Source organism: Acanthaster planci, linkage group LG14 (genome assembly GCF_054643075.1).
Source record: "Acanthaster planci isolate LZ-2023a linkage group LG14, COTS_SCS, whole genome shotgun sequence".
NCBI lineage: Eukaryota > Metazoa > Echinodermata > Asteroidea > Valvatida > Acanthasteridae > Acanthaster > Acanthaster planci.
The window spans coordinates 12,481,989-12,504,687 of NC_141790.1; the positions used below are offsets into that span (position 1 = coordinate 12,481,989).

General features: G+C 37.9%; 3 protein-coding genes across 4 annotated transcripts; 2 read left to right on the forward strand and 1 right to left on the reverse strand.

Annotated features, from left to right (window-relative positions):
* Positions 1–1,526: 1,526 nt before the first annotated feature.
* On the reverse strand, positions 1,527–12,013 carry LOC147796864 (ragulator complex protein LAMTOR4-like). 2 transcript variants are annotated; one of them, XM_087145908.1, is made up of 4 exons: positions 11,897–12,013; positions 7,514–7,597; positions 6,366–6,483; positions 1,527–5,572 (listed from the first exon to the last, which is right to left on the reverse strand). In XM_087145908.1, exons 1-4 carry the CDS (start codon positions 11,897–11,899, stop codon positions 5,475–5,477), a joined length of 303 nt encoding a protein of 100 aa, XP_087002034.1. In that variant the 5' UTR covers positions 11,900–12,013; the 3' UTR covers positions 1,527–5,474. The 2 variants fall into 2 exon arrangements, with proteins under 2 accessions (XP_087002034.1, XP_087002035.1); XM_087145909.1 differs by lacking the exon at positions 11,897–12,013 and adding an exon at positions 7,844–7,905.
* LOC147796865 (uncharacterized) lies at positions 7,961–11,295 on the forward strand. Its single transcript, XM_087145906.1, has one exon. The coding sequence runs from the start codon at positions 8,965–8,967 to the stop codon at positions 10,486–10,488; it is 1,524 nt and encodes a 507-aa protein (XP_087002032.1). The 5' UTR covers positions 7,961–8,964; the 3' UTR covers positions 10,489–11,295.
* A 1,471-nt stretch (positions 12,014–13,484) lies between the features above and the next one.
* On the forward strand, positions 13,485–22,645 carry LOC110983629 (metabotropic glutamate receptor 3-like). Its single transcript, XM_022243038.2, has 16 exons — positions 13,485–14,043; positions 14,541–14,661; positions 14,904–15,229; positions 15,531–15,727; positions 15,964–16,187; positions 16,772–16,917; positions 17,061–17,253; positions 17,506–17,704; positions 18,012–18,270; positions 18,631–18,793; positions 19,108–19,228; positions 19,859–20,090; positions 20,214–20,452; positions 20,788–20,953; positions 21,150–21,256; positions 21,377–22,645. The coding sequence occupies exons 1-16, from the start codon at positions 13,564–13,566 to the stop codon at positions 21,474–21,476; spliced, it is 3,273 nt and encodes a 1,090-aa protein (XP_022098730.2). The 5' UTR covers positions 13,485–13,563; the 3' UTR covers positions 21,477–22,645.
* Positions 22,646–22,699: the final 54 nt, after the last annotated feature.

Here is a 22,699-nt window from a genome sequence, read left to right on the forward strand (position 1 = left end):
GTAGATTTATACTTGATGTAATAAAAGAATGCACATCTTTATAGTGATATACCAGATTCTTTTTCTGTTCTTATTTGTGTATCGCACGAGTAAGCTAAAGTATCTCCTTTATGACATTTTTATTAATAGTAATGTAGAAATTCCACTAAATAAAACTGTATTCCAAAAGTATATTTACATAGCCACAGCATTAGGAAGGAAGAGGGAGGGCTTGGGATGCAAGGTTGAGGGGGTTGAAAGAGCAAGGAAAAACAGAAAGTGGAGTAAGGAAAGGAAAACCCAGAAGGTGACCAAAGAATGGTGAAACCGTAATAATCCCAAAGAGGAGTGACCAGTACAATGATTTATATTGCAAAAGACAATGAGGAAAACCTAATTGTAATCTTCACTGGTGTCTGTTAAGGCCATTGGGATCTTTGGTTTTAGGTTTCGTTATCCAAAAGAATCACTTACCAGATTATAGTCAATTTTAAATCCTGGTTTGGGTCACATTGCCAAATTTTACAGCCATGTGAACTCTTTAAAGCATAGCTGCAATCTACTTCTAAAGTTATGTCAAGATAATATAGTGGCATCAAAACCTCACACGCCCATTGGATCTGCACACATAGATGTTGCATCTAAGCAATCCTAAGATTACCAGTATCTTCACAAATGAATCAGTTACACATACTTCATAACTGAGAAGCTGAGTGTATACATAGATTTACACTTGCAGTTACAATACACAGAGTTCACACTCTCAAATGATATTTGACTAACAGTTTTGATTGTTATTTGTTAAAAATATACAAATTTCATTGAAGTTAAAAAAGCATGTGTATGTTTGTTCACATAGGCATCCTGGTTAACTTCTAATCAACCAAATGCTGAACAGGGTTATCACAGCTGCTTTTTATTACTGATCAGTGAAAATATCTTCTTGCTACAATAGATCATTCCTATCTTGGAACTCTTGCATCAGATCTGTTTTCATGATGTGATGACCAGGGATGATTAAATTGAGTTGATATCAACCAATTGACTCATTTGTAAAAAGTACATAATAAACACATCATAATTTTACTTAGTGCAAATAAATGGGCATGTATTAAAACAGTATACCAGGTACATGAACATATAAGGTAATACATGTTCATAGGCATACATATGTATACAGGTAGTACAGTTATAATAGGAAACTGTGATGTAATGCAAATTCTAATATACACCTGTGACCACTGACAGAAATACAATCCGTCATTGACAGTCATTTTAATCAATAGTAAGTCTAAATCTTTATACATCATCAACTCTAACACTCTTCAACATTCTAACTGCAAAAGGATTGAGGACTGTCCAGGTTGCCCCAGGTTCCCAAATCTTGCGGGTGGGGTACCAGTGCGGCTCAACATAATTTGACATTTGGAAGCACTGTCCAAAATGTATTCATTCAAGTGCATATGCCAGGTTTTCACTTATCAGAAAAATCACTGTGCATTGAAATATTGACAAAAATATGCCCATCCAATCAAGAACCATGGATATGTGTTGCCAAGGACTACAGTCCTTTACTGGTTTCCATCTTCGTACATGTACATTGTAATTTTGATATTAAACATAGTTCACAATAAAAAGAAACTAGAGGTGGTGTTTGTGAATAAACACATAGCTGTTCGCAAAATGTGTTTTATTGTCTTTTGATGACTGTCAGTGAGTATCATAAGTTTGCAATGAACTGGATAAAAAATAATTGCCAAAGTGGCATGTATAACTAAAAACAAATTATCACTGCAATTGAACGTATAGTGCATGAGATATGACGATTTGTGTGTTAAAATACAACTTCCGGTCAAACCAGAAGTAGAGGTCACATGAGGTCAATCAAGATATCAATTTTCATCTATAACACGTCCCCCACCATGTGCATACCAAATTTGAGTTAAATCAGTCCAACAGTTTACTAGTTATTATACTGTAAAGAATGAACTTTGAATTGCGGTCACGTGACTCCTGATGAGGTCACAATACAAAGGGTTTCGGGGCTCATCTTCTGATGATGGTTAATTACTATACCAAGTTTGAAATTGATCGGACTGAAACTAATTGCCTAAGTTCCTTGTAGAGAAAGTGCACCTTTAGTATCATGTGGTTTGTTTCCTCATGACGTCATCATCACATCAGGTCAATATTCCTCTAAAGCCCTCACTTTTGAAGATATCTGCAAGATTTAAACCCGATCAGACATCTACTTCAGAAAATATAGGGCCTTAAAGAGTGTATTCTCCATTGACATCGGTCTGCAAACTCCACCCTTATTTGCATAACCATAAATATGCACTGCCAGTCTAAAAAACATAATTCTTTGATAATTCTAACGTAACAATAATTGATTACACATATGAGATATTCTGTATATAAAATTTAAGATAGAGAGTGCAGGACCTCTATCGGTGACATCTGTTGCACTATCCTGGACATTTTGGAGCAAAAATGTAACTGTGACTAGAATGTTGTACTGTGCGACATACAGTCCAAAACCACTCTCACATTCATCGGCAGATGTCATGTGGGATCTGTAAGTTAAGGGTCTGGTGTTGTCATTGACTTCATTACCCGTCGTGTTTGGGGTTCACGACTTAATACGTCCCCATGCTGATCAGGTGTCACACCCCTTTTTTAGGCAACAAAAGAGTAGAATCCATGCCAAATTAATAACATTTGACATTTCGATAATGTCGATATGAAAAATGCGATATATCGGTATTCGAAAAAATACAATGTCGACAGTGACTACATCAGTATTTGATTTGAAGACTACTATACCCAACAGAATTTACTGGAATATTTAAACATTAAAAATTTCATAATAAATCACTTCATGACGGAATTATTTTCATATTATCTTCGTTTTATGGGGAGCGCTTGTAACTTCAATGACGATCGAATATTGCTAAGTTACCAAAATAGGGCCTGGAAAATGCGTACAAAGTCAATGGGCTGAAATAAATATTGGAAATCAATAATAAATCAATTGATGACGTCATCATGGCATACTTGCATAAGTGGCATATAAAACAAAAAACAAATTATTAAACAAATTATCACTGCAATTGAACGTAAAGTTCATGAGATATGACGATTTGTCTGTGAAAATACAACTTCCGGTCAAACTAAAAGTAGCAGTCACATGAGGTCAAGAATTCAAGATATCAATTTTAATTTATAACACGTCCCTGACTGTGCATATCAAATTTGAGTGAAATTGGTCAAATAGTATACTAGTTATTAGACTGTAAAGAATGAACATCTGAATTGAGGTCATGCGCCCCCGATGACGTCACGAATACAAAAAGTTTCGCGGCACATCTTCTGATGATGGTTAATTACTATACAAGGTTTGAAATTGATTGGACTTAAAATAATTGCCTTATAGAAAAAAACAGTGAAAAACGGAATAAAAAAAGAAAAAAAACAACGTTTTAACGATTATAATACCCGTTCCCAATTGAAATTGGGAACAGCTAAAAAGAGAAAAACATGCCCAGGAGATGCTGGTTTGGCAGGCCTTCAGGACCCGTACACATGTACAAGCATGTACATGTATTTCAGAACATTCTGGCTGGGGCACTGTTTACAGATTTTGGTACCTTTTTTATTAGTACCTTCCTTATCCTGAACCCCTTTTTCATGCTCCTGTAGTGCCTCAATGCAAGTGTCTTCTTGATCAAGTCAGGTTTCTCATGATCTGATCATCATACCCATGATCCCTTCCACTGGCTTCCTCACCAACATCACTGGCCCCATCCCTGCGATCAGTCAAAACACTCCTAATTATCATTTACCAGCTTGATACTGGTTATCCTTTTCATAATCTCTTCCCCATCCTTATCTCCATCCCTCTGCAAATACGCACTAGCTGGCGTTCGCCTTACAATTCGATACTTTTCATCTGATCCTTGAGATTCCACATATACCAAAGCATCAATACGAAATTTAGAGTTGCAATCCCAGGGAATCAAGAGATCTTCAAACACACTCTTCAAATTGGCTGGCTGTCTTTTAGCCAAACATGATTTCGGTTTGACAAGCCATGTCATAAACAGGTTACGCTTAGACACGACCGTTGCACGAAAGAGTGACTCGTCTTCAAGGCACTTTTGAAAACCTGCTGGTGTGAGGTGACATCTAAGTCCATGTTCAGCTGTTAAATCCTGGATGTTTTCTCGTATCATTGCTGAGATCATAATGGGACTTTCCATTGTTTTCATGCGTTGCCATAGCCATTTCAAAACTTCTTCTTTATTGAAAAAGACATCATCAGTCTTTGGAGGAATGCTACAGAAATTCATGTATAGCATGTCAGTCTTCTGTAGATCTATCTCCAAGATATTTTTGCATTCACATCTTACTGAACGGGGGAAAAAGTGCTGATGAAAGTTGTGTGACTCTTCATCCCAGTCAACCACTACAAACTGTTGATTATCTAGGTTTTCTCCTTTTTCTTTTATAGCATGTATGATTGACAACAGCATTCGCCCATGACCATCCAAGAGGTAAACCGTTTTGGACTTACATTTTATAAGTTCCTTTACAAACATGTTGGCCCGTTTTTTTTGGTCACGGTACTCAAGTTTGTTTGTCAATTTGGAATCAGACAAATCAAACAGTGACCCATCTAACTCCCTTTCCTCACTCACCGTGCTCTTTTTGGGGTAAAGAATCGAATGGAACTGACTAAGTGAACTGTTTCGAAGCAGTAGGCATATATCTGAAGCCAGAGCTTCAATCACCTGGATGTCACTACAGGTTGGTTGAAATTTTCCAATTTCATTTGTATCCTGCTTTCGTACACCCAGTTTCATAATGATACTAATCGCACTTCTGGCCTTTTCTTGAACTTTTGTTCGCTGAACCTGCTCCAGGTCATGCTCCAAACTCTGCTGATCTGCCAGTTGAGTACGATCACTAGAGATAATCTGCTCATCTAAACGTTTAGTTTCATCATGGTTATGTTGATGTGCACACAGAGGGCATAGGTAACATTGACTTTCACCATCAGTCAGTAGAAGCACTAGTGGGTTGTTTTTTTTTTTGCATTTAGGGCATTCCTCGAATTCCCCCTTAGCGCCTGCCATGGTACAGGTACATGTAAGAAGTTTCAAGATGGCACTACTTCAGTTTGGATTTTTGTCTGTTCAATACTAAGTTTGGGTGGATTTTGAACAAGTCTGGACTATGAAATGCTGCCTAGATGGTCTGACTGCAGTCTGGGACTTTCACGGATTTAGAATTCTCCCTAGCAAAAATGGGATATAGGCCTACCGTTAATGTTTCACAACCAACCTATATGTACAGAAACATACATGTAGCACTCAATGACTGAAATGGAACACTATGCACCAACTGACATAGGTTAGTGTAATTTTTAGCACTGATGAAAAATACACAATTGTTTACATCTTTTAATTGAAATGCAATATCTAGAAACAGCACTAAGCCATAACAGCCTCCCTTGGATTGTGACGTCGCTTGCTGACATAAACCTTGCTACTAGATATGGTCACCACGTACATGAAGTCATCAAATACAACTAAAAGAAAATAGGGAAAAACAAAAATAAAGTAATTAAGCATAATTCAAAAATGGAGAGAGACTTAGAGGGTGTCATGTTCAACACATTTTGACAACAGCCTGTTAAATTTGGACAAGCTGTTTCACAAAGTATCAAATTTTCACAACAGGGGGTACAAACATATTTTCATTGATCTTATTACTGCAGAAAGTGTAGCTTTACAGATAAGTGTAAATGGTAATGACCATCATGACATAATACTTTATCCAACAGGGTTGACGCTTTACAGTATAATTAATTATGCTTTATTTGGCATAAAAAAAAGACATTATGTACATGTACAGGTAATATAAATGATATACAAATATGAATCGTGTGAAACTAGGAAAAGACACAATCACAAGGAACACTATGCCAGTGTAAGACTGCCAAGGAGAATAAAACAAAAGTGTAAGAAGGCACTATCACCAATGGGCCTTTCTTTCCAACCCTACACAAGGACAAAATGTGTGATGAGAAAAAGAAAATGCGCAAAGAGGGAGATAACAGAGGAGAATATGGGATAAAGATGGGGGTACTGGTAGGATAATAGGCCAAAAAGGTACAGCATGGATATGTCTCAGGTCAGGAGTAAGACACTAAAAAAATGGCTCTTTAGCATGTTTGGGGGTTAAACACTACAGGAAATGTGGGAGATGTAAAAGCTCTAAGCTTTTCTACATGTATGTCAAGATGATGATGGTACTAAAACCGCACATGAATTGAAGAGTTTCACACAAAACAGCTTGGTGAAATAACTTCATACATGTACCTGACAGTCTCTTGAAAGTCTCTGGTTTGTCTGGATTAATTTTGATTCTGCTTGCTAGACGAACCATATTCATCAGGATTCCAGCTAATCTCTCATCATTCTCCAAATCACCTGAAGACTGCAAAGAATCACTTAATTCCCAACTTCACTTTTAACAATTTTATCATTAACATTAACTTGAATCCTAATAAAATCGAATCTGCAAGCCATCAATTCAAACTAAGTAAAAGGCACCTGAATACCATGAATAATGCATACTCAACAAATTCATATGTAAAGTTCTACCCATAACTACAAAAGCTTTTTGACTGTGGATCGTTTTAAAGTATGAAAATCATGTAAGTGCAGGGGAGGGGAATCGTCCAGCATTGCAATCATCTACTTCGCTTTGGTTTAGGAAAAGTGGGTCACTTTTCAAGTTTTCAGAGCGTTTGGTAAAACTGAAACAGATGCATGAGGCCGTTATTATTTTACATGGAACTTCGTGCTTCTTGAAAATTGCTCTGCCATAGTGCACTTTTTATGAAATTTGGTGAATTCAAGAAGGTTAATGAAAATGCCCGACGAACTTAAAGGAACTAGGAAATGAATTTTTCTTAGAATAATTTTTTGCATGACATCAACATATAAATATCTTAACCCTCAAAGAGCTGGGTATTTTGGCCCTGTCACAGCCGAGGGGGGGTCTACCCCCCCTCAGATCTCAGCCATAGGATGATGTATTTCAATGAAATTTGGCCTTGTCATAGAGGCATACATACTAATCGTCTATGTGAAATTACATGTAAACAAATTAAGTTTTTGCATAATTATGACTCATTAACTATTCACTCTACCCTTTGTACGATGTATGTACAATGTACAAGTGCATGTACAAGTCAATGGTGTGTACAAAGTCGATGGTCATATACTTCCCCCTGCCTTCTAAAATTCTTCACTGAAAGAGAACGCCATGTCCAATTTTCATAAATTTGGGGTCAAAATGAGGCTAAGACATTGGAAAAAATTGTTATAAATAATAGCACACAGAATTAATCCCAGAGATGCTATCAGCCAAAATCAAGGAGGGGCGGGATTCTATGGTCCCCTGGCTCTTTGAGGGTTAAACTTAACTTTTCATTACTACCTTGTATACTACTAAAACTCACTGCCATCACTGCTCCATCCCCATTGATGATGAGGTAGCCATCTTGGTCTGGTACTCTGTCAAGATTATGTGGTCCTGGTCCACTCTATACAGAATGAGAAAAGCAAACTCAATTGGTCAATATGCAGACAATAATTTTGTTCCTTTGTAAAAGTGCTCCTTTCCAGAACACTGGAAAAAACCAAGTGAAATCACATATAAATGTAGTATAAAGTAAAAGATTCAGTTCTTCAATTGGACTGTCATTATGGGAGAAAAAAGAAAATAAAATCATACTCCATAATCACATCAGCAGATTGTGAAAATATCTTTTACCGTTTCACACACTTACCGACGTTGCTCTCTTTACGATGTGTGGAACGTGTGTGTGTAAGTACACCACATATATATGCTACCTGAGAGCAGGCCAACGCCCAAATGCTAATATTTAGAAAATGACGTCATTCTGACATGATGTCATTTTGACACTTGCTGATTGGACGAATGATGTTATGGAACGTCAACACAAGCCTTATATGGAATGCTCCTTCATGTGACTGCAATAGATATACATGTACATGCAAATAATGCTTGGTTGATTGATTTTGAAAGACTCACCTAAATGTACAATACAAAGCCAAACTGAAAGGTTAACAGGTGAACACCTGTAAGTTGTTGGTGCCTTACTTCCTATGCAAACATACATCTTTAGGTATTATGACTTGGCTGGGTGCACAGATCAGTTGAGTACATTTGGCAAGAGCGTTCAAAGGTTACGAGCATGTACATGTAGTTCCATAATTATGCTAACATACATGTATACTGTACCGTACAGGCTGTAATGTCAGCAGACTTCAGCAACTTCCTCATATTGACAAAGGACTCACGGACACCTTTTTTCTATGTTTCACAGCTGCTGGAGCATTTATTTGAGAACCCTTTAATAAATTCTTGTCTCACAACAGAACAAGCAGTTTTATATGATGAAAATATAGATGAAGTTTACGCCTTCTGAAAACTGGTCTCTGTAATGGACCAGTAGGGGCACCAGCACTACAGCTCAACTTTAGATCTGTGCTGGTAACCCCTGCTGGCTGATTGGCGCCACAGACACCATAATACTCTGTAGATTACCCAAATGTTTAAAATGGCAATTTGTTGAGTCCAAGTTACTTGAATTAGGTCTATGCGCATGGAGGTGGGAAAACCTAAGCCACGGTACGGTCTAAGGACATGCATAAATGAGTAAGGGGGCTGTTTATCTGGGATCACATTTCCTTAACAGGAAATTGTGATTAAAATTGGTCTTTTTTGCACACTGTAGCTCCTCTATTTAATTTACCATTTTCAAATTTTTGAATTGTCAAGCAAGTGAAAGCAGCCTTGCTGGCTGCCCATCACTGTATCCTCTCCCCTGTCCCAACTGAAGAATCCACAGAACTTCCTCTTCTGCAACAATTCTTCCACATTTTCATGACCATCGAAGCAACAGTTCCCTCTCCATACTTTCAGAAAGCTTTTCTTCTCTGTCGTGACATTGAAACCAATCCTGGTCCTGCAGAAGCACTTTCAAGTGAACTCATCCATCAACTACAAGCAGGCGAAGATCTCCTTGAAAAACCCACCCACCTTCATCATAAGCATATCTATCAACTCTTTCAACTGAAGAAATCTGGATCTCATACATGGTCTGAAGTAAAAATGTGGCTTAGTAAATTGCTGGACACCCCATTGTGTAATATTCCCCATGAAGCCTCCATTCAATCTCAGTGGCAACATCTAATCAAAATGAGACATGGGCTTGTGAAGTCTAAGGCAAGGTCTAGTAAATTCTGTGACTGGGAAGAAATGATTTATTCACTTCCCAAAATTAAACCAAATTGTCCTAAAAAAGCTAGAACATGTACTTCTTCAGACATCTGTGGCATGAGAGAGATCTGTGAGAATTTGACTACGGATGTTCACAAACTTAAAGAGGAAAATGAAAAGTTGCAGCAATCCAGACCATCACCACATAAAGTAATGGTACAGAAAAGAAGGGAGTTATGTCATCAGGCAACAATAAAGCAGCAACAAGTTAAAATAGGTGTGCTTACTACAAAGTTACATAAGAAAGATCGTAAACTGAAACTACAAAAGACCAGGAAACGGAACTTGACATCAGAGTTACGCAGTGTGAAAAATGCTAAATTGTCTGATAGTAATGATCACTGGGAATGCGAGTCTAAGATACATGAACTTGAAAAAGAAAATAGGAAGCTCAGAGAAACACTGTCAGATGTAAAGGATGTTAATGCACAATTGCTTGATCAAATCAAACCAGGGTCTCCATGTGTTGAAAAATCTTCAGAAACGGTTCACTTAACAGGCACTAATGATAAAGGTCATACATGTTACACACCTAAAGCTAGACTGTGTGTATACAAGTTACTGTCTTTGCATGTTAGTTTTGACAACATTGGGCCTGTCATTCAAACTGTCCTGGACATAGTTGGCAAGGTCGCGGATTCTTTACCTTGTGGAACAACAGTGTCTAATATGAATGACGAACGATTATTGATTTCTCAGCAGCAATTGAGTGATCTGTCTACCAAACCAAACTTAACTCTGGCCACAGATGAAACGCCAAAACAGCGTGATGTTTACATGACATACACAGTTACTGATGCAGAGTATAACAACTTTGTCTTAGGTTTAAGAGAAATGGTTTCAAAAAGTGCTGAGGATACCCTTACAACTTTTAAGAACAATTTCAATACATGCATACTGTTCATTTACATGTCATCCGTAGAGCAATGCATTACTTTTGTGTTACAGTTCATGGCCCTGAATACACATGTACATGTATGTGAAACAAAACTCATTCGTTTTAGAAAATGCGTTGAATCTCTTAATGTATGCTCTTGGCTACCCAAACTTTTGTCTGTATTAATACATACTTCAGGGCAACCAACTGCACTAAATTACTGTGTGGTAATAAATAGATGGTTCATTTGAACCGAACAGAAACATTGAAGTATGTCAAACTTCAAAGATTCTAGAATTTGACTTTAAGATTTTAGATTTAAGATTTTATTATCTTCCTAATGTTTTATCCAGTTGAGGGTTTAATGTGACAAGAAAAATGCAATATCATTGTGTACATACATGTACTGTTCAAAATGGTCCCTGATCTGAAGTTAGAATTTCTTAAACTGTGCTGTCGCTATCACGATGAAAATTTCAGCTGAACTAATCGTTTCCATGGCAACTGGTTACTGCCAGTATTAGGCTTAAACATACTTTTCAGTAATACTGTACATCTAAACACTGGAAACAGAAAAATATGGGTAACATAAAGAAAATGGCAATTTTCTCGCCTTTTCATGTCTAAAGATAAGGCAAATTAACTTATTTTATACAAAATGTTTTGTCTGTTTCCATGGCAACCTTCTCCAATAATCTACCTTTAGAATTGTTATGAATCCTTAAAATTGGAAAGAGATGTTCATCTATTGGAATATAGTGAAAACAAGATCCGTTTAGCATTTTCATATCCGAAGATATGGAAGCTTCAATTTGTTTACTACATTGTTTACTACACTATAAATTAGTAAACAAATGCTGTCGTAAATAACTCATTAATCGTAATCCAAATTTTAATCCAATTTCAAGTCAGGGTGATTCATCAGTTTTTCATTGATATTATGAAGTTTGAACTGTAAAATTGGGGCTCATTACAACCAATTGAGGAAAAACGTAAATAGCCGCGTTTCCATGGCAACCCTATTTGTAAGTAACATTCCACACATAGATTTATGTGTACAACATACACTGTGCATACAATTTTGTTGATTCAAAAAAGAACGGCTGAAAATAAATGACCAACAGAGATGTTGTCTGTGACTCAATTTGTTTGTTTATCATTTTGTTTACTGCTGTAAACACACAAAGTGTGGCACTACTTTAACCATGATCTCCATTAAGAAAAAGAATGAAAAATGCCCATTTTCAGAAAATTCAATACATATTGGTATCAATGTGCTCAGAATTATTCCCTCTTTCAACACAACACAGTCATAAAGCTAGTTATAGAGCAACTTCAAAAATCCCATTTCTGTCCCTACAAATAGGCCTAATCACCTCATCACAGTTTGCTCTGCATTACACCTGTCCCAAAAAAATCCCCCAAATGTCCCTGCTTCAATCCAATATCTGGAAAGAGTTTCATAAATATACGGAAACCCCAATTTTCAATTAAAATCATTAAAAATGTTGTGACAGCCGACAGGATGAAGTGCTAACAGTAACACGTTTAAAAGGCTAAAAGTGACATTTACTTTAGCAAAGAAAATTCTGAATATTTAGTCTACGCCAACTCCCCATTATGGTCTATGCATGCTGACAACCAAAAATCAATAGTTACCATTTTCGTTGATCAGTTGAAAAAAGGAGTTAATGCAGCCCCTCAACTGGCACAAGCATGACCTAAATTTCCGAGTTATTCTTTAGTGACGCATCATGTGTTACGCCCCAATTACAGCATCAGTCCCAACTCCAGTTGGGACATTCTCAATTGTAGTGTGCTGCAGTGGGCTGGCCCAACAATTGGTGGCCAATCTCTGTGGAAATCCTTCTCCAAATTTATGCAGTTCTCTCCTGACTAAATATGACACTCAATATGTGTGAAAATATATTTTGTCTGAAAGGACAAGTTGATGATGTAGACAAAATGACTTCGGTACTTGCAATTCTCGCGTTCGGAAATCCGGGAAATTTGCCCCTTTGCCGTGTGTTAAAAGTCCATAGTGACGTCACGCCGATGCGCACACACTGAACTCCTGTTATTAATCTGTGCATGCAATAGTTGGGACGGTCACAATACTGTAGTTGGGACTGATCTATAGTTGGGGCATAACCAGAACGACAGAACGCGAAAAAAAAAACAAGACTTTGTTGTCTAAATGTCCCCGCCCCGCTCTTCAAAAATCAAAGCACGGTTTCTTTATAAATGACATAAAATTGACAAAAAATTAGGCTGTAAAAGCTCTACTGAATGGACCATTATTCTTCTTTTTTTGAATTGAAAAAGAGGAATGCTAACGACTCCACTCAGTATTTACAATATGAGTAATAGGCCCCCCCTATGTTCTAAAACATCTTTACCGTGTATATCTTCAATATATAAACATATATTTTCAGGTATATCCAATGAAAAATTGGCACGTATCACAATCCACAATTGCTCGATACAACTCTGAAGAGCCATGATATGTACTGGAAAATTATATATTACATATATGATTTGTTTCATGATTTATATTGAAAAAAGCCGCATCCTCTTCGAGTGATCCCTGTTCACCACTTCCCAGGCTGTATCGTATGAAATCGGGGTGTAATCCCTGGCTACATGGTGTTTCAGGTTCAATGGCTTCTGGTTGCCGCCCCCCGAACAAAAAATTGACAAATGGGAGGGGCCACCAGCTCAGTTGGTAGAGCACTGGAACGATATTCCAGAGGTCGCAGATTCAAGTCCTGCTCCAGTCAATTTCTTTGTTCATCTTTATAATTATTCATAGCACCCCGTCACTTTCCCTATATGATTTGTTTCAGGAAAAATTCAAGGATACAGGTTTTTACTTTGGAATTTTCTATTAAAAATATATAGACAAGAATGTAAAATAAAACCAGTCCTCTGCAAAAGCAGATTCAGTTGCTTGCCCTGAAGAAGGTACTTAGTTGCCGAAAGCTTGGCAATTACATGTTTCAAAGCACGGATATTATATTCTTGTCAACATTCTGATCGCGGTGCTACACAGCCCTTCCATATTTCTATAAAAACTTATATTTGAGGTACATGTATAATTTCAACATTTTGCTACGGATTTCTGTAATATATGGCCTTCTATACAATTATCTAGCAAGACTGGTTCCCAAAACGTGCTCCTTCTAAACTTGTATTATTTGCGTTCAGCAGTCTGGATGCAATGCAATACAAAATTGACGATAACGAAAATCGGATACGGGGTCTCATCTTCTAGCTCACCAATTGTTGTACTTAGATTTTGGTACAGCTTTCGGGCGGTTGCCATCATGGCACACCCCATTCTACTCAAATTTTTGTTGGTTTTCCTTTTTTCTGCTATTTTTAACACGCATGCGTTTCAGAAGGGTAAATTTGAACTGGAAAATCGGGCAACAATTTGGATGTTTACGGAGCAGAAAGAACAAGTCGCACAGAACAGAACAAGGGATGCCTTCCTGATCCCGCACATCCGACATCCACGGAGTGCTGGTGTCATTACCATGGAGATGATTGATGAAGGACTGAGTGATGCAATTGAGGGTGTTGCTTATCAGAGAGGAGATATCATTCTAGGGGGAATGTTTGCTGTTCTTTTTCCAGATAATGATGGCAATCCTTGCTCTAGAGTTCTGCAAAAGACTGGATTGAGAATGGAAGCCATGATGTATGCTGTGGACGTTCTCAATAATAGCACTGACATCCTGCCAAATGTTAAGCTAGGATTTGATATCCGAAACGACTGCTCTGATCCCAACAAGGCGCTGAGGGTAATTTGTTATGATTTGCATCAGTAAAATAAGTGTAATCACTGATTAAACAGTGTTAAATGATTAAAAAACAAAAATAAACAAAGGAATATGGTGAAAATGGGGGAGATTCAGTAGGGCCCTTTAGGTAAAAGGACATTAATATTATTAACTGAGGTGTGAATATTCAGTGTTTTAGCTGATTTCAACTTTTTCATTTAGATGTTGACCCTCAATTTTTTTACACCTGCTGTGTACAAACATATGGGACTTACATTTTAGCAATTCGCTATCTGTTTTTAGCTTTTTTTTAAGTGGCCACTCACACACCCCTGTATTAAGAGCTGCAATTGTTATAAACCATCAGTATCCTTGTTATTTACATTGTTATTGTAATTTTCATTTTGATCAGAACTCTCTTATCCTCAACATGATCTCTCTGCTTTAATGGTTAACTTTAAGACAGTTGTCCAGAGTTACAGCTTCAGAATCAATGTCTCATTTACTCCTATTTTTAGGAAGCTCTCAATTTCATATCTCTGAGTGACGGAAGGTCTTGTTCTAGTGATGAACCACAGACAATAGGAGTAATTGGCACAGGATCCAGTGCTACATCAACAGATGTGGCAAACCTTCTTGGTAGGTACATATAAAACTAAAAGTCATTAGTTGAAAAGATTAACTGCTTATTTGATAGCAATGTAATCACTTGAAAGGTTTGATGGAGGCCTGATGTGTTCATCTTTGCATAATCCTTCTCAAATACTTGGACGTGAAGATTGGAAAATTTCCAAAATGTGAAGAAGGTGACCGCAGGATGTTGATGAGATTATGATCAAGCTTTAGGATTAGTATGACATTAAACCATTCTGTCTTGGCAGGGTTATTCAAAGTGCCTCAAGTCAGCTACTCAGCTTCAAGTCCACTCTTGAGCGACAAGAAGCTCTACCCATACTTTCTCCGAACTATCGCCTCAGATGTCAACCAAGCTGAAGTGATGGCTGATCTTGCAGAAACCATGAGATGGAATTATGTTGCTATCATCTATACTATTGATAACTATGGAACACCTGGAATGAAGTTATTGAGCGATTTGCTTCAGTCGAGAAATATCTGCACCCCTATCATCCGAGGCTTGAACAGTGACAGCCCTGATGACGACGTGGCTAAAATCATTGAAGAATTGGCTCGGGATGAAAAGATTTTGGTGATGAGATGAATAACTCATAGTGAAGACTTATACAAACAAAAAGTGGTTAAAAGCTATCTGAAGTGTTTGGCTTCCAGTGATCCGATACTAATTTGCTATTCTAGAAAGAGAAAGTCTTCATCAATTTGAAGCAAATCTACATGAAGCTTGATTCAAAATGCAACTTCCAGGAAACTGTTATTCTACCTACATGTAGCTGAGCAACATTTTCCGGTGTCCAAGTTTCCTTGAATGTTGGCTTTGCTCATAATAAATTTGACTAACTCTGATTTATCAATGATTCAATTCCATACAACAGGTAATCTTCACTTTCTGTGGAAAGCAAGGAATAGGACGTATTTTGACAGGGGCACAAAATAAAGGACTGACCAATAGAACATGGATTGCAAGTGACTCGTGGGGCCAATCGGATCAAGTCGTTCAAAATGTGAAATCTCTTGTCAGGGGCATGCTGGGAATCATTCCTAAGTCAGACCCTGATAAAAACTTCAAGAGGTAAGTTAATGAGTGTTGAAAATCCTCCAGTGCACCATCACTTGTCATTCTTCAACACCCCATACAGACAGAACTGCAATTTTACAATACTACTGTGTAAATATTTCAGGGTACAGTTATGAACTGAATCCTTCCAGATCAACTGACGAGCTCCAAATCTGAAGATTGGAAGAGCCAGCATTCAGGGAAATCCACACTGATTTTGCAACATAACATTCAATATCTTTCTTTCTTAGGTACTTGTCTCAATTGGACCCTTACGCCAACCACCGTAATCCTTGGTATCAGCTTACTTTAGGCAAACATTTTGATTGTACATTTAACCCATCTGATGCACAACACAAGCAGTGCCTGGGAAATGAAACATTCGCCCAAGAGGAAGATGCTGCAGCTAGCTTTGTGATCGATGCTGTGTATGTGTTAGGTTATGCACTACATGACATGCTTACACAGTGTGATGGTAAGATGTGGGGTAGGATCTGTTGGTGGAATGGGGGGGGTATTATTTATTCTTTGCATCCATCCAAATACACGTAATTACTAGGGCTGCATAATATGTTCACACTTTGTGATGGTAAGATTGGGTGTGTTTCTGCAGGTACTAAGGGCAAAGGGGAGGGACAACAAGGGGTAAAGAGAGGGTAGGGCAAGGAGATGGGGCAAGAAAGTGGGGGCACAAGGGGACAGGGCAGAGGGGCTGGGGTAAGGGGTTAGGGCAGGGAGATGGGGCAAGAAAGTGGGCACAAGGGGACAGGGCAGAGGGGCTGAGGTAAGGGGTTAGGGCAGGGAGATGGGGCAAGAAAGTGGGGGCACAAGGGGACAGGGCAGAGGGGCTGAGGTAAGGGGTTAGGGCAGGGAGGTGGAGCAACAACAGGGAGGGCCAGGGAATTTAAAGCTTTCTGCCTTATGCAATCAGTACATTCAGATTTACAGTACATGATATGGTTTAGTTTAAATGCTTTCTGTGGATGCATAAGCTTAGCTCTCACATTTGGGTGGAACATATTTTTTCTCAGTTTGATAGTTAAGTTTCTTTGTTAACAGGTTGTTTGAATGATACAAAAAATCTGGATCTAGAAGCATATCTGGATTACATTAAGGAAGTCAACTTCAGTGGTTTGACTAATTCCAACTTCATGTTTGATGACAATGGAGATCCCATGGGTCAGTACGAGATTTATAATCTACAGGTGAGATGAGATGTTTACATTTGAATGTTTTTGTAGTTACTTGTATGTAGTGGGAGGTTTTGTAAAAAAAAGCAGATTGATGACAATTTACTTTTTTCCTAAGTCAAGTTGCGAGATTGACGATGTTCTCTCTTTATTCCTAGTGTTTTGGTGACGAATGTTCCTTTGTTAAAGTAGCTGACTGGGACCCAACATTAAAGTTCAGTAACTGGCAGCAAGTTGATTGGCAGACAGGAACAGTGCCCCCGTTGTCTAGATGTTCAGATGATTGCCCTCCGGGGCATTTTATTACACTGCTAACACCTAAGTGCTGCTGGGAATGTCACCGATGTGATGGTATGTGTTATCATGTGTAGCCTGGGGTCTGTCATAGTGTTTGATTGATGGACGTGCCTCCCTGTATCACTGAGTTTGATATGTATAGAACAGTAAATGCGTCTTAATTCAGCGGTGAAGTGAAATAACCGTAATATCAAAGATAACTTGAGAATATTGTATTCATTTATCCAAATTGTAACCGGTAACTGCCAAAGTGAAATGCAGTAATCGTTAATTTATACACTTCCCTGATTTGTTATTCCTTTCAAGCCGACAGTATCAGCATGTCCCAGAATTCCCTGCAGTGCACAGTGTGTCTTGATGGTGAACGAACCAATGAGAATCAGACAGCTTGTCTTATTAATCCTGTTGTGTACTTGGAGTGGAATCATGCTGTGGCTATTGTTCTTGTGATACTGACGGTTATTGGTCTCCTTGCAACTGGATTCACATTAGCTATCTACATCAGGTAACACCATCCATTTCCAACCTAACTACAGGTCAATCCAACCCTATTGTGGGCCTAAATCCTTCACTCTGCAGCCACATGATCCAGTCCTGTTTGGGTAGAAATTCTGTGTCCATAATTTGAGAAAAACGTTCAAAATAAGACTGAGTTAATGTAGAGACCTCAGGAGAAATAGTATCAAAGTTTCAGTAAAATATTGAGATTGACAGTGAATCGAATGCCACTGTAATAGAGCCTCATGAAACCATTGGTCATTCCATTTACATTCCTTGAAGGTAAAGAAAGTCTCATATTTGTTTTTTTGTAGACATAGAAACTCACCAACAGTCAAAGCCACCAGCACAGAACTGAGCTATCTCCTCTTGGTGGGCATTGCCATGAGTTACTCCTCTACATTTCTCTTTGTTGCCATGCCAACTGATGAGATCTGCAATGCTAAGATTGTGATGGTTGGAACCAGTTTTGCGGTGTATGTAGGAGCCCTGTTGACTAAAACCAACCGCATCTCCAGAATCTTCAATCGCAAGCTATCTGATGGAGCACCATCAATGTTTCTCAGTATCCAGGTTTGATTTACGTGGTTCCTACATCACCTCATGTAAACTATAGTACACAAATTTGTAATTGATACTGAAACCGGTAGCATTTTAAGTTTTGCTGACTCAGATTTTGTCAGACATTTTATTAAAAGTGGAATTAAATGCAATTGGAGTTTTAACCTCAGATCCTTGAACCATTCACTTTTTCTCAATGTCTGAACTGTCAGGTGGAATGTGATTGGAAATTCACAAGTCCCAATCCATACATATGTCACAGGATTAAACTGAGATATTTGTGACACCTGTTTGTTTCCTTACAATTTTTTTAATTCTATTAATGATGTAATTCATTATATCATTTGATAGTTTTTTTAAAATCTCTTTCAGTATCAACTGCTGTTTGCTCTGGGTATAGTGGCTATTCAGGTGGCGATGCAGGTCATTTGGTTACAGTTGGAGCCAGGGTTCGTTGTCAAGGATACTAGTGACCCTGAGGTCACATTATTGGAATGTGACTATAATTCCTTCTTGGGACCTGGAGTTGCTGTGGGTGAGTTGTGATAAGACACAACTTTAATAAGTCCGAAATTATTCATGTTGTGAACATTGTAAGATTTCTCACAAGTTTGTATGCCATAAAAAGCCTGGGTCAAGGAAATAATATATTTATTCATTCAAGAATGTGGAGGAAAACTCTTTGTAAAATTCCTTGAGTAAATGCACTGAATTGGATAGCCTAGGGAAATGGAATGAATTGGCTAGGGTACTGTGGGATGCTTTGATATCATTGTCCAACCAGCTGTATGAGCCATACAAAAATTATCCTTTGTTGACAATACTGTTTGTCTTCCTTTATCTTCGCAGGTTTTAATGCTGTCTTGGCTATGCTCTGTTTGTACAAAGCATTCAGAATCCGCAAACTACCAGGACAATTCAATGATTCTAGAGGGATATGCTTTGCCATGCTGACATGTTGCCTTATCTGGTAGGATTTAGTTGAATTGGTGGCAATTTGAATGGAGCTATTACCATTGTGTTAGGTTGACCTTACGTAGCAGATGTTGTCATATAAGTTCCATGTGACTAGGTGGTGTCATTGCATTGGTGTCTTGGACACTCTGGACACTTACCAGGATGCTGTCACAAGTGACAGAAGATAATTGCTATGAACATTTTGTTCCTTAAATTCTCATGAAAAAAACAACTTTGACTAGAAATTAATCCTTCAGGGTTATTTCAAGGATGTTTACCCAGATTTCATTGGAATAATCTCGCAAGGTGTTTTAATGACCCTAACTGTGCTCCACTGACAAGAGGATTAGGTTCTTTTTCACAGATTTCTAGACACTAACAACACCATGCTGGCAACATTTGTGAAGTAACCAGACTTTCAGGGATAACTTAACAAGGGTTGTTTCTTGGGGCCATTTGATGGACCACAAATGCTCGGTGTGTTGAAAAATCTGCGACAATTTTGTGTCATTGTAAATGATCCATGCATGGCTTAAACCTTAGTGACTTTTTAAGGATCAAGACATTCATATCATGTGTCTCTCTTAAAATTCTACCGTCATCCTTCTGAAGTCTGAAGTCTAATGTTTCTTGTGTTTATTAGGTTCATCTTCTTTTCCTGCTACTTTTCAACTACCGGCATTGCTAACTCCATCATTTGTAGTACTGCTTTCGTTGCTAGCGGTACCTCTGGCCTCATCTGTATGTTTGTACCCAAGTTGTGGATTGTCATCATGAGACCTGAACTTAACGTTCGCCAGTCTACCTTGAAACTCAAGAGTTCATCAGGGACCGGTGTGAATATTAAGACTGTCAGCAGTGTGGTCAACAAGAAGGTATTAATCTCAAGATTTGATAACCTGATACAGTGACTGTTGCCTGAATGATCAGGCATCAAGTATGTTTACTTAATGATATGCCATTATAATTGCATAAGAAATTGTTTCTTGTCATTGCAGAATGGTCGTGCCTCTTTTACCTCTGTTATAACAGACTTGAATCCTCCATCTACATCAAGTCACAGCTCAGATGGAGACAAAGACAGTATGTCACAGGCCAGCAGTGAAGATGAGGAACTGAGGTTTCTAGAGGAAATTGAGAAGTTGGAAAAAGAGTTGAAGGATGCAGTAATAGAACGGGATGATGCGGTTGCCAAGGCTAATGAAGCATATGAAGAGATGCTGGACTTACAAAAGATGTGAGCTGTTAGACTTCGAGTCTTCATTTATGGATGTGGTGATATTGGTTTAACATTTTTCATTTAAAAAAACAGTGCATGGTTGGCAGTAAGGTGCAGTAACAGTAATAATGACATAAAATGGCCAGTGTGGTGTGAGAATTATACCATTGCATTTTGTTGTCATTCTCAACTCTCAAATTTGCATTTAAATCAGCTAGTTTGCTGTTAGAATGCCATTCGTCAAACTTTTTGTTTAAGCATACGTGAAGTATTTTGTGATGGATTATCTAAAAGTATCAGGAATTCAGTTAATCTGTTGAAAAATAGTTCATTTTGATGACTATTTCTTCCAGGCAAGAGGATGAATTACAGAAGTTTGATGAAGATATCAGGCTTGAGAAAGCTAATGTTTGGCGTCTACTGATGTCAGGAGGAATGCAAGATGACGAAATTGAGGAAACCTTAAGATGTCAAGATGAAGATTGGATGATCAGTGAAGACTATGATTACACAGTGAAGGTGTGTGAAAAAAAATTGCCAGGAAAAACATCGTTTTTACTGGATGAGGAGATCTAGAAAAGATTTGTGTGGAAGCCTGAGTTCACACTGTATAAAGGTTGTTCCTCAAACTAATTCTTACCGTAATTTTGGTGGATTTTGGGGGACATTCTTAACATGAATATGCTTCCTTCACACTTGTATTTATTCATGTCAGGTTTCAGAACTTGTTGCCAAGTTGAAAGCTGTCTCATCAGAACGTGACCAACTCAACCAACAAGTCAAGCAACTAACGCTTGAATGCCAGCAATGGAAGGACATCATGTAAGTTGTTGAATAGCAATACTGACAGATCAAGCTTTGTTGGTAGATACGCCCCTTGCTTTAGATTGGCAAGGAGAATTTATTTGATTGATACATATGTTAGAACTTTATTCCTTTTAGATTAAAAGATCGAGATGCATCTCCAGCGGATACCGGAACTGAAATCTTCAACTCTGAAGGCTCTTTTGTCTTGAATGGCATGAATACCACCTTTGTTTGAATAGTTCATGTTGTAGTTCTTCTTTATGAATAATGCATAATGTACATTGCTTATGATTGAATTGTGAATGTTAAATAATGCACGACTTCATGTATTTGTAAAATGCACGCTGTAAACAACTTGCCATCTCTCCAAATTATTATTGATGTTAACGTAAGTCACATATGTTTATTTTTATAAATGTGGAAATTACTCTCAATCTAATGATAAAGAATTGATGAATATTGTCTTTCTGCTGTATTTTAAGTGCCACTTTCTATGGTTGTGAAGTTACGAGAAAAATAATGTGTTCTTTTATTGAGCCTATAGATTCAGAGTGCTTACCGGAAAGATCGTTTCTGTAGAAAGAAGGATTTCGGAAGGAAACTGTAAACACAAAAGTGCATACATAGAATGAGAAACATGTCTTATATTTAATTTTATACAAGTATTGATTATTTATTGTTACCAGACTCACATTATTAGAAGTAAGGTTTCAAAGACATTGTTTTAGTTGTGTAAACAATCGTTATTTATTTGAAAGTGTATTGTACGTGTATGGATTGAAATTATTTGTGCAGTGTCACGATCGCCTTGAAAATGTTTGTGGTTCTTTAATATCTGATTGCTCTTTACACATGTACTAGTCATTACTGGAAGTCACCCCTTTACAGAAAAGCTGCGTCAAATTGGGATTCATGATAAATTTGTGCTTCAGTATTAGAGTATTGGCGGTCACACAGGGCTTAAGAAAACAGTAAACAAGTAAGCCAGTACGGGTGTATCATCAGCGCATGCCCTTAATGAAGTTCGCCCCAGATCATTCCGACGTGTGTCGCGAGCTTTAGCCTTATATGTAATGTGTGGTCCGATTTAAATTTGCTTACTTGCTTCGGGACCGAATGACCCTGTGCTTTTTTTTTCGAATATCGAACTAGCTCATCCACCACGGGAGTTTCACGTAGTAAACTGATCATGCTATATTGACATTGGCCCTTGCCTTGCTTGGTTTCCACCGTACCGTTGCAACTTGAAATGTTTGTGGTCTGTCACTGAAAAAAAAAATTATTGCGTTTTTAGTTCAAAATTTATGGTTTTAATAGTTATATTTTAAAGTCTATGAATTTGAATTTTACGTATGTTTGTGGGTAAACTTTTAGTTGAATAAAGTCAGTTTTGCCTTGACTTGATACAGATTTACTGATATATTTTTACAGCCTGTTGAATGGGCGCAGAAACGATAT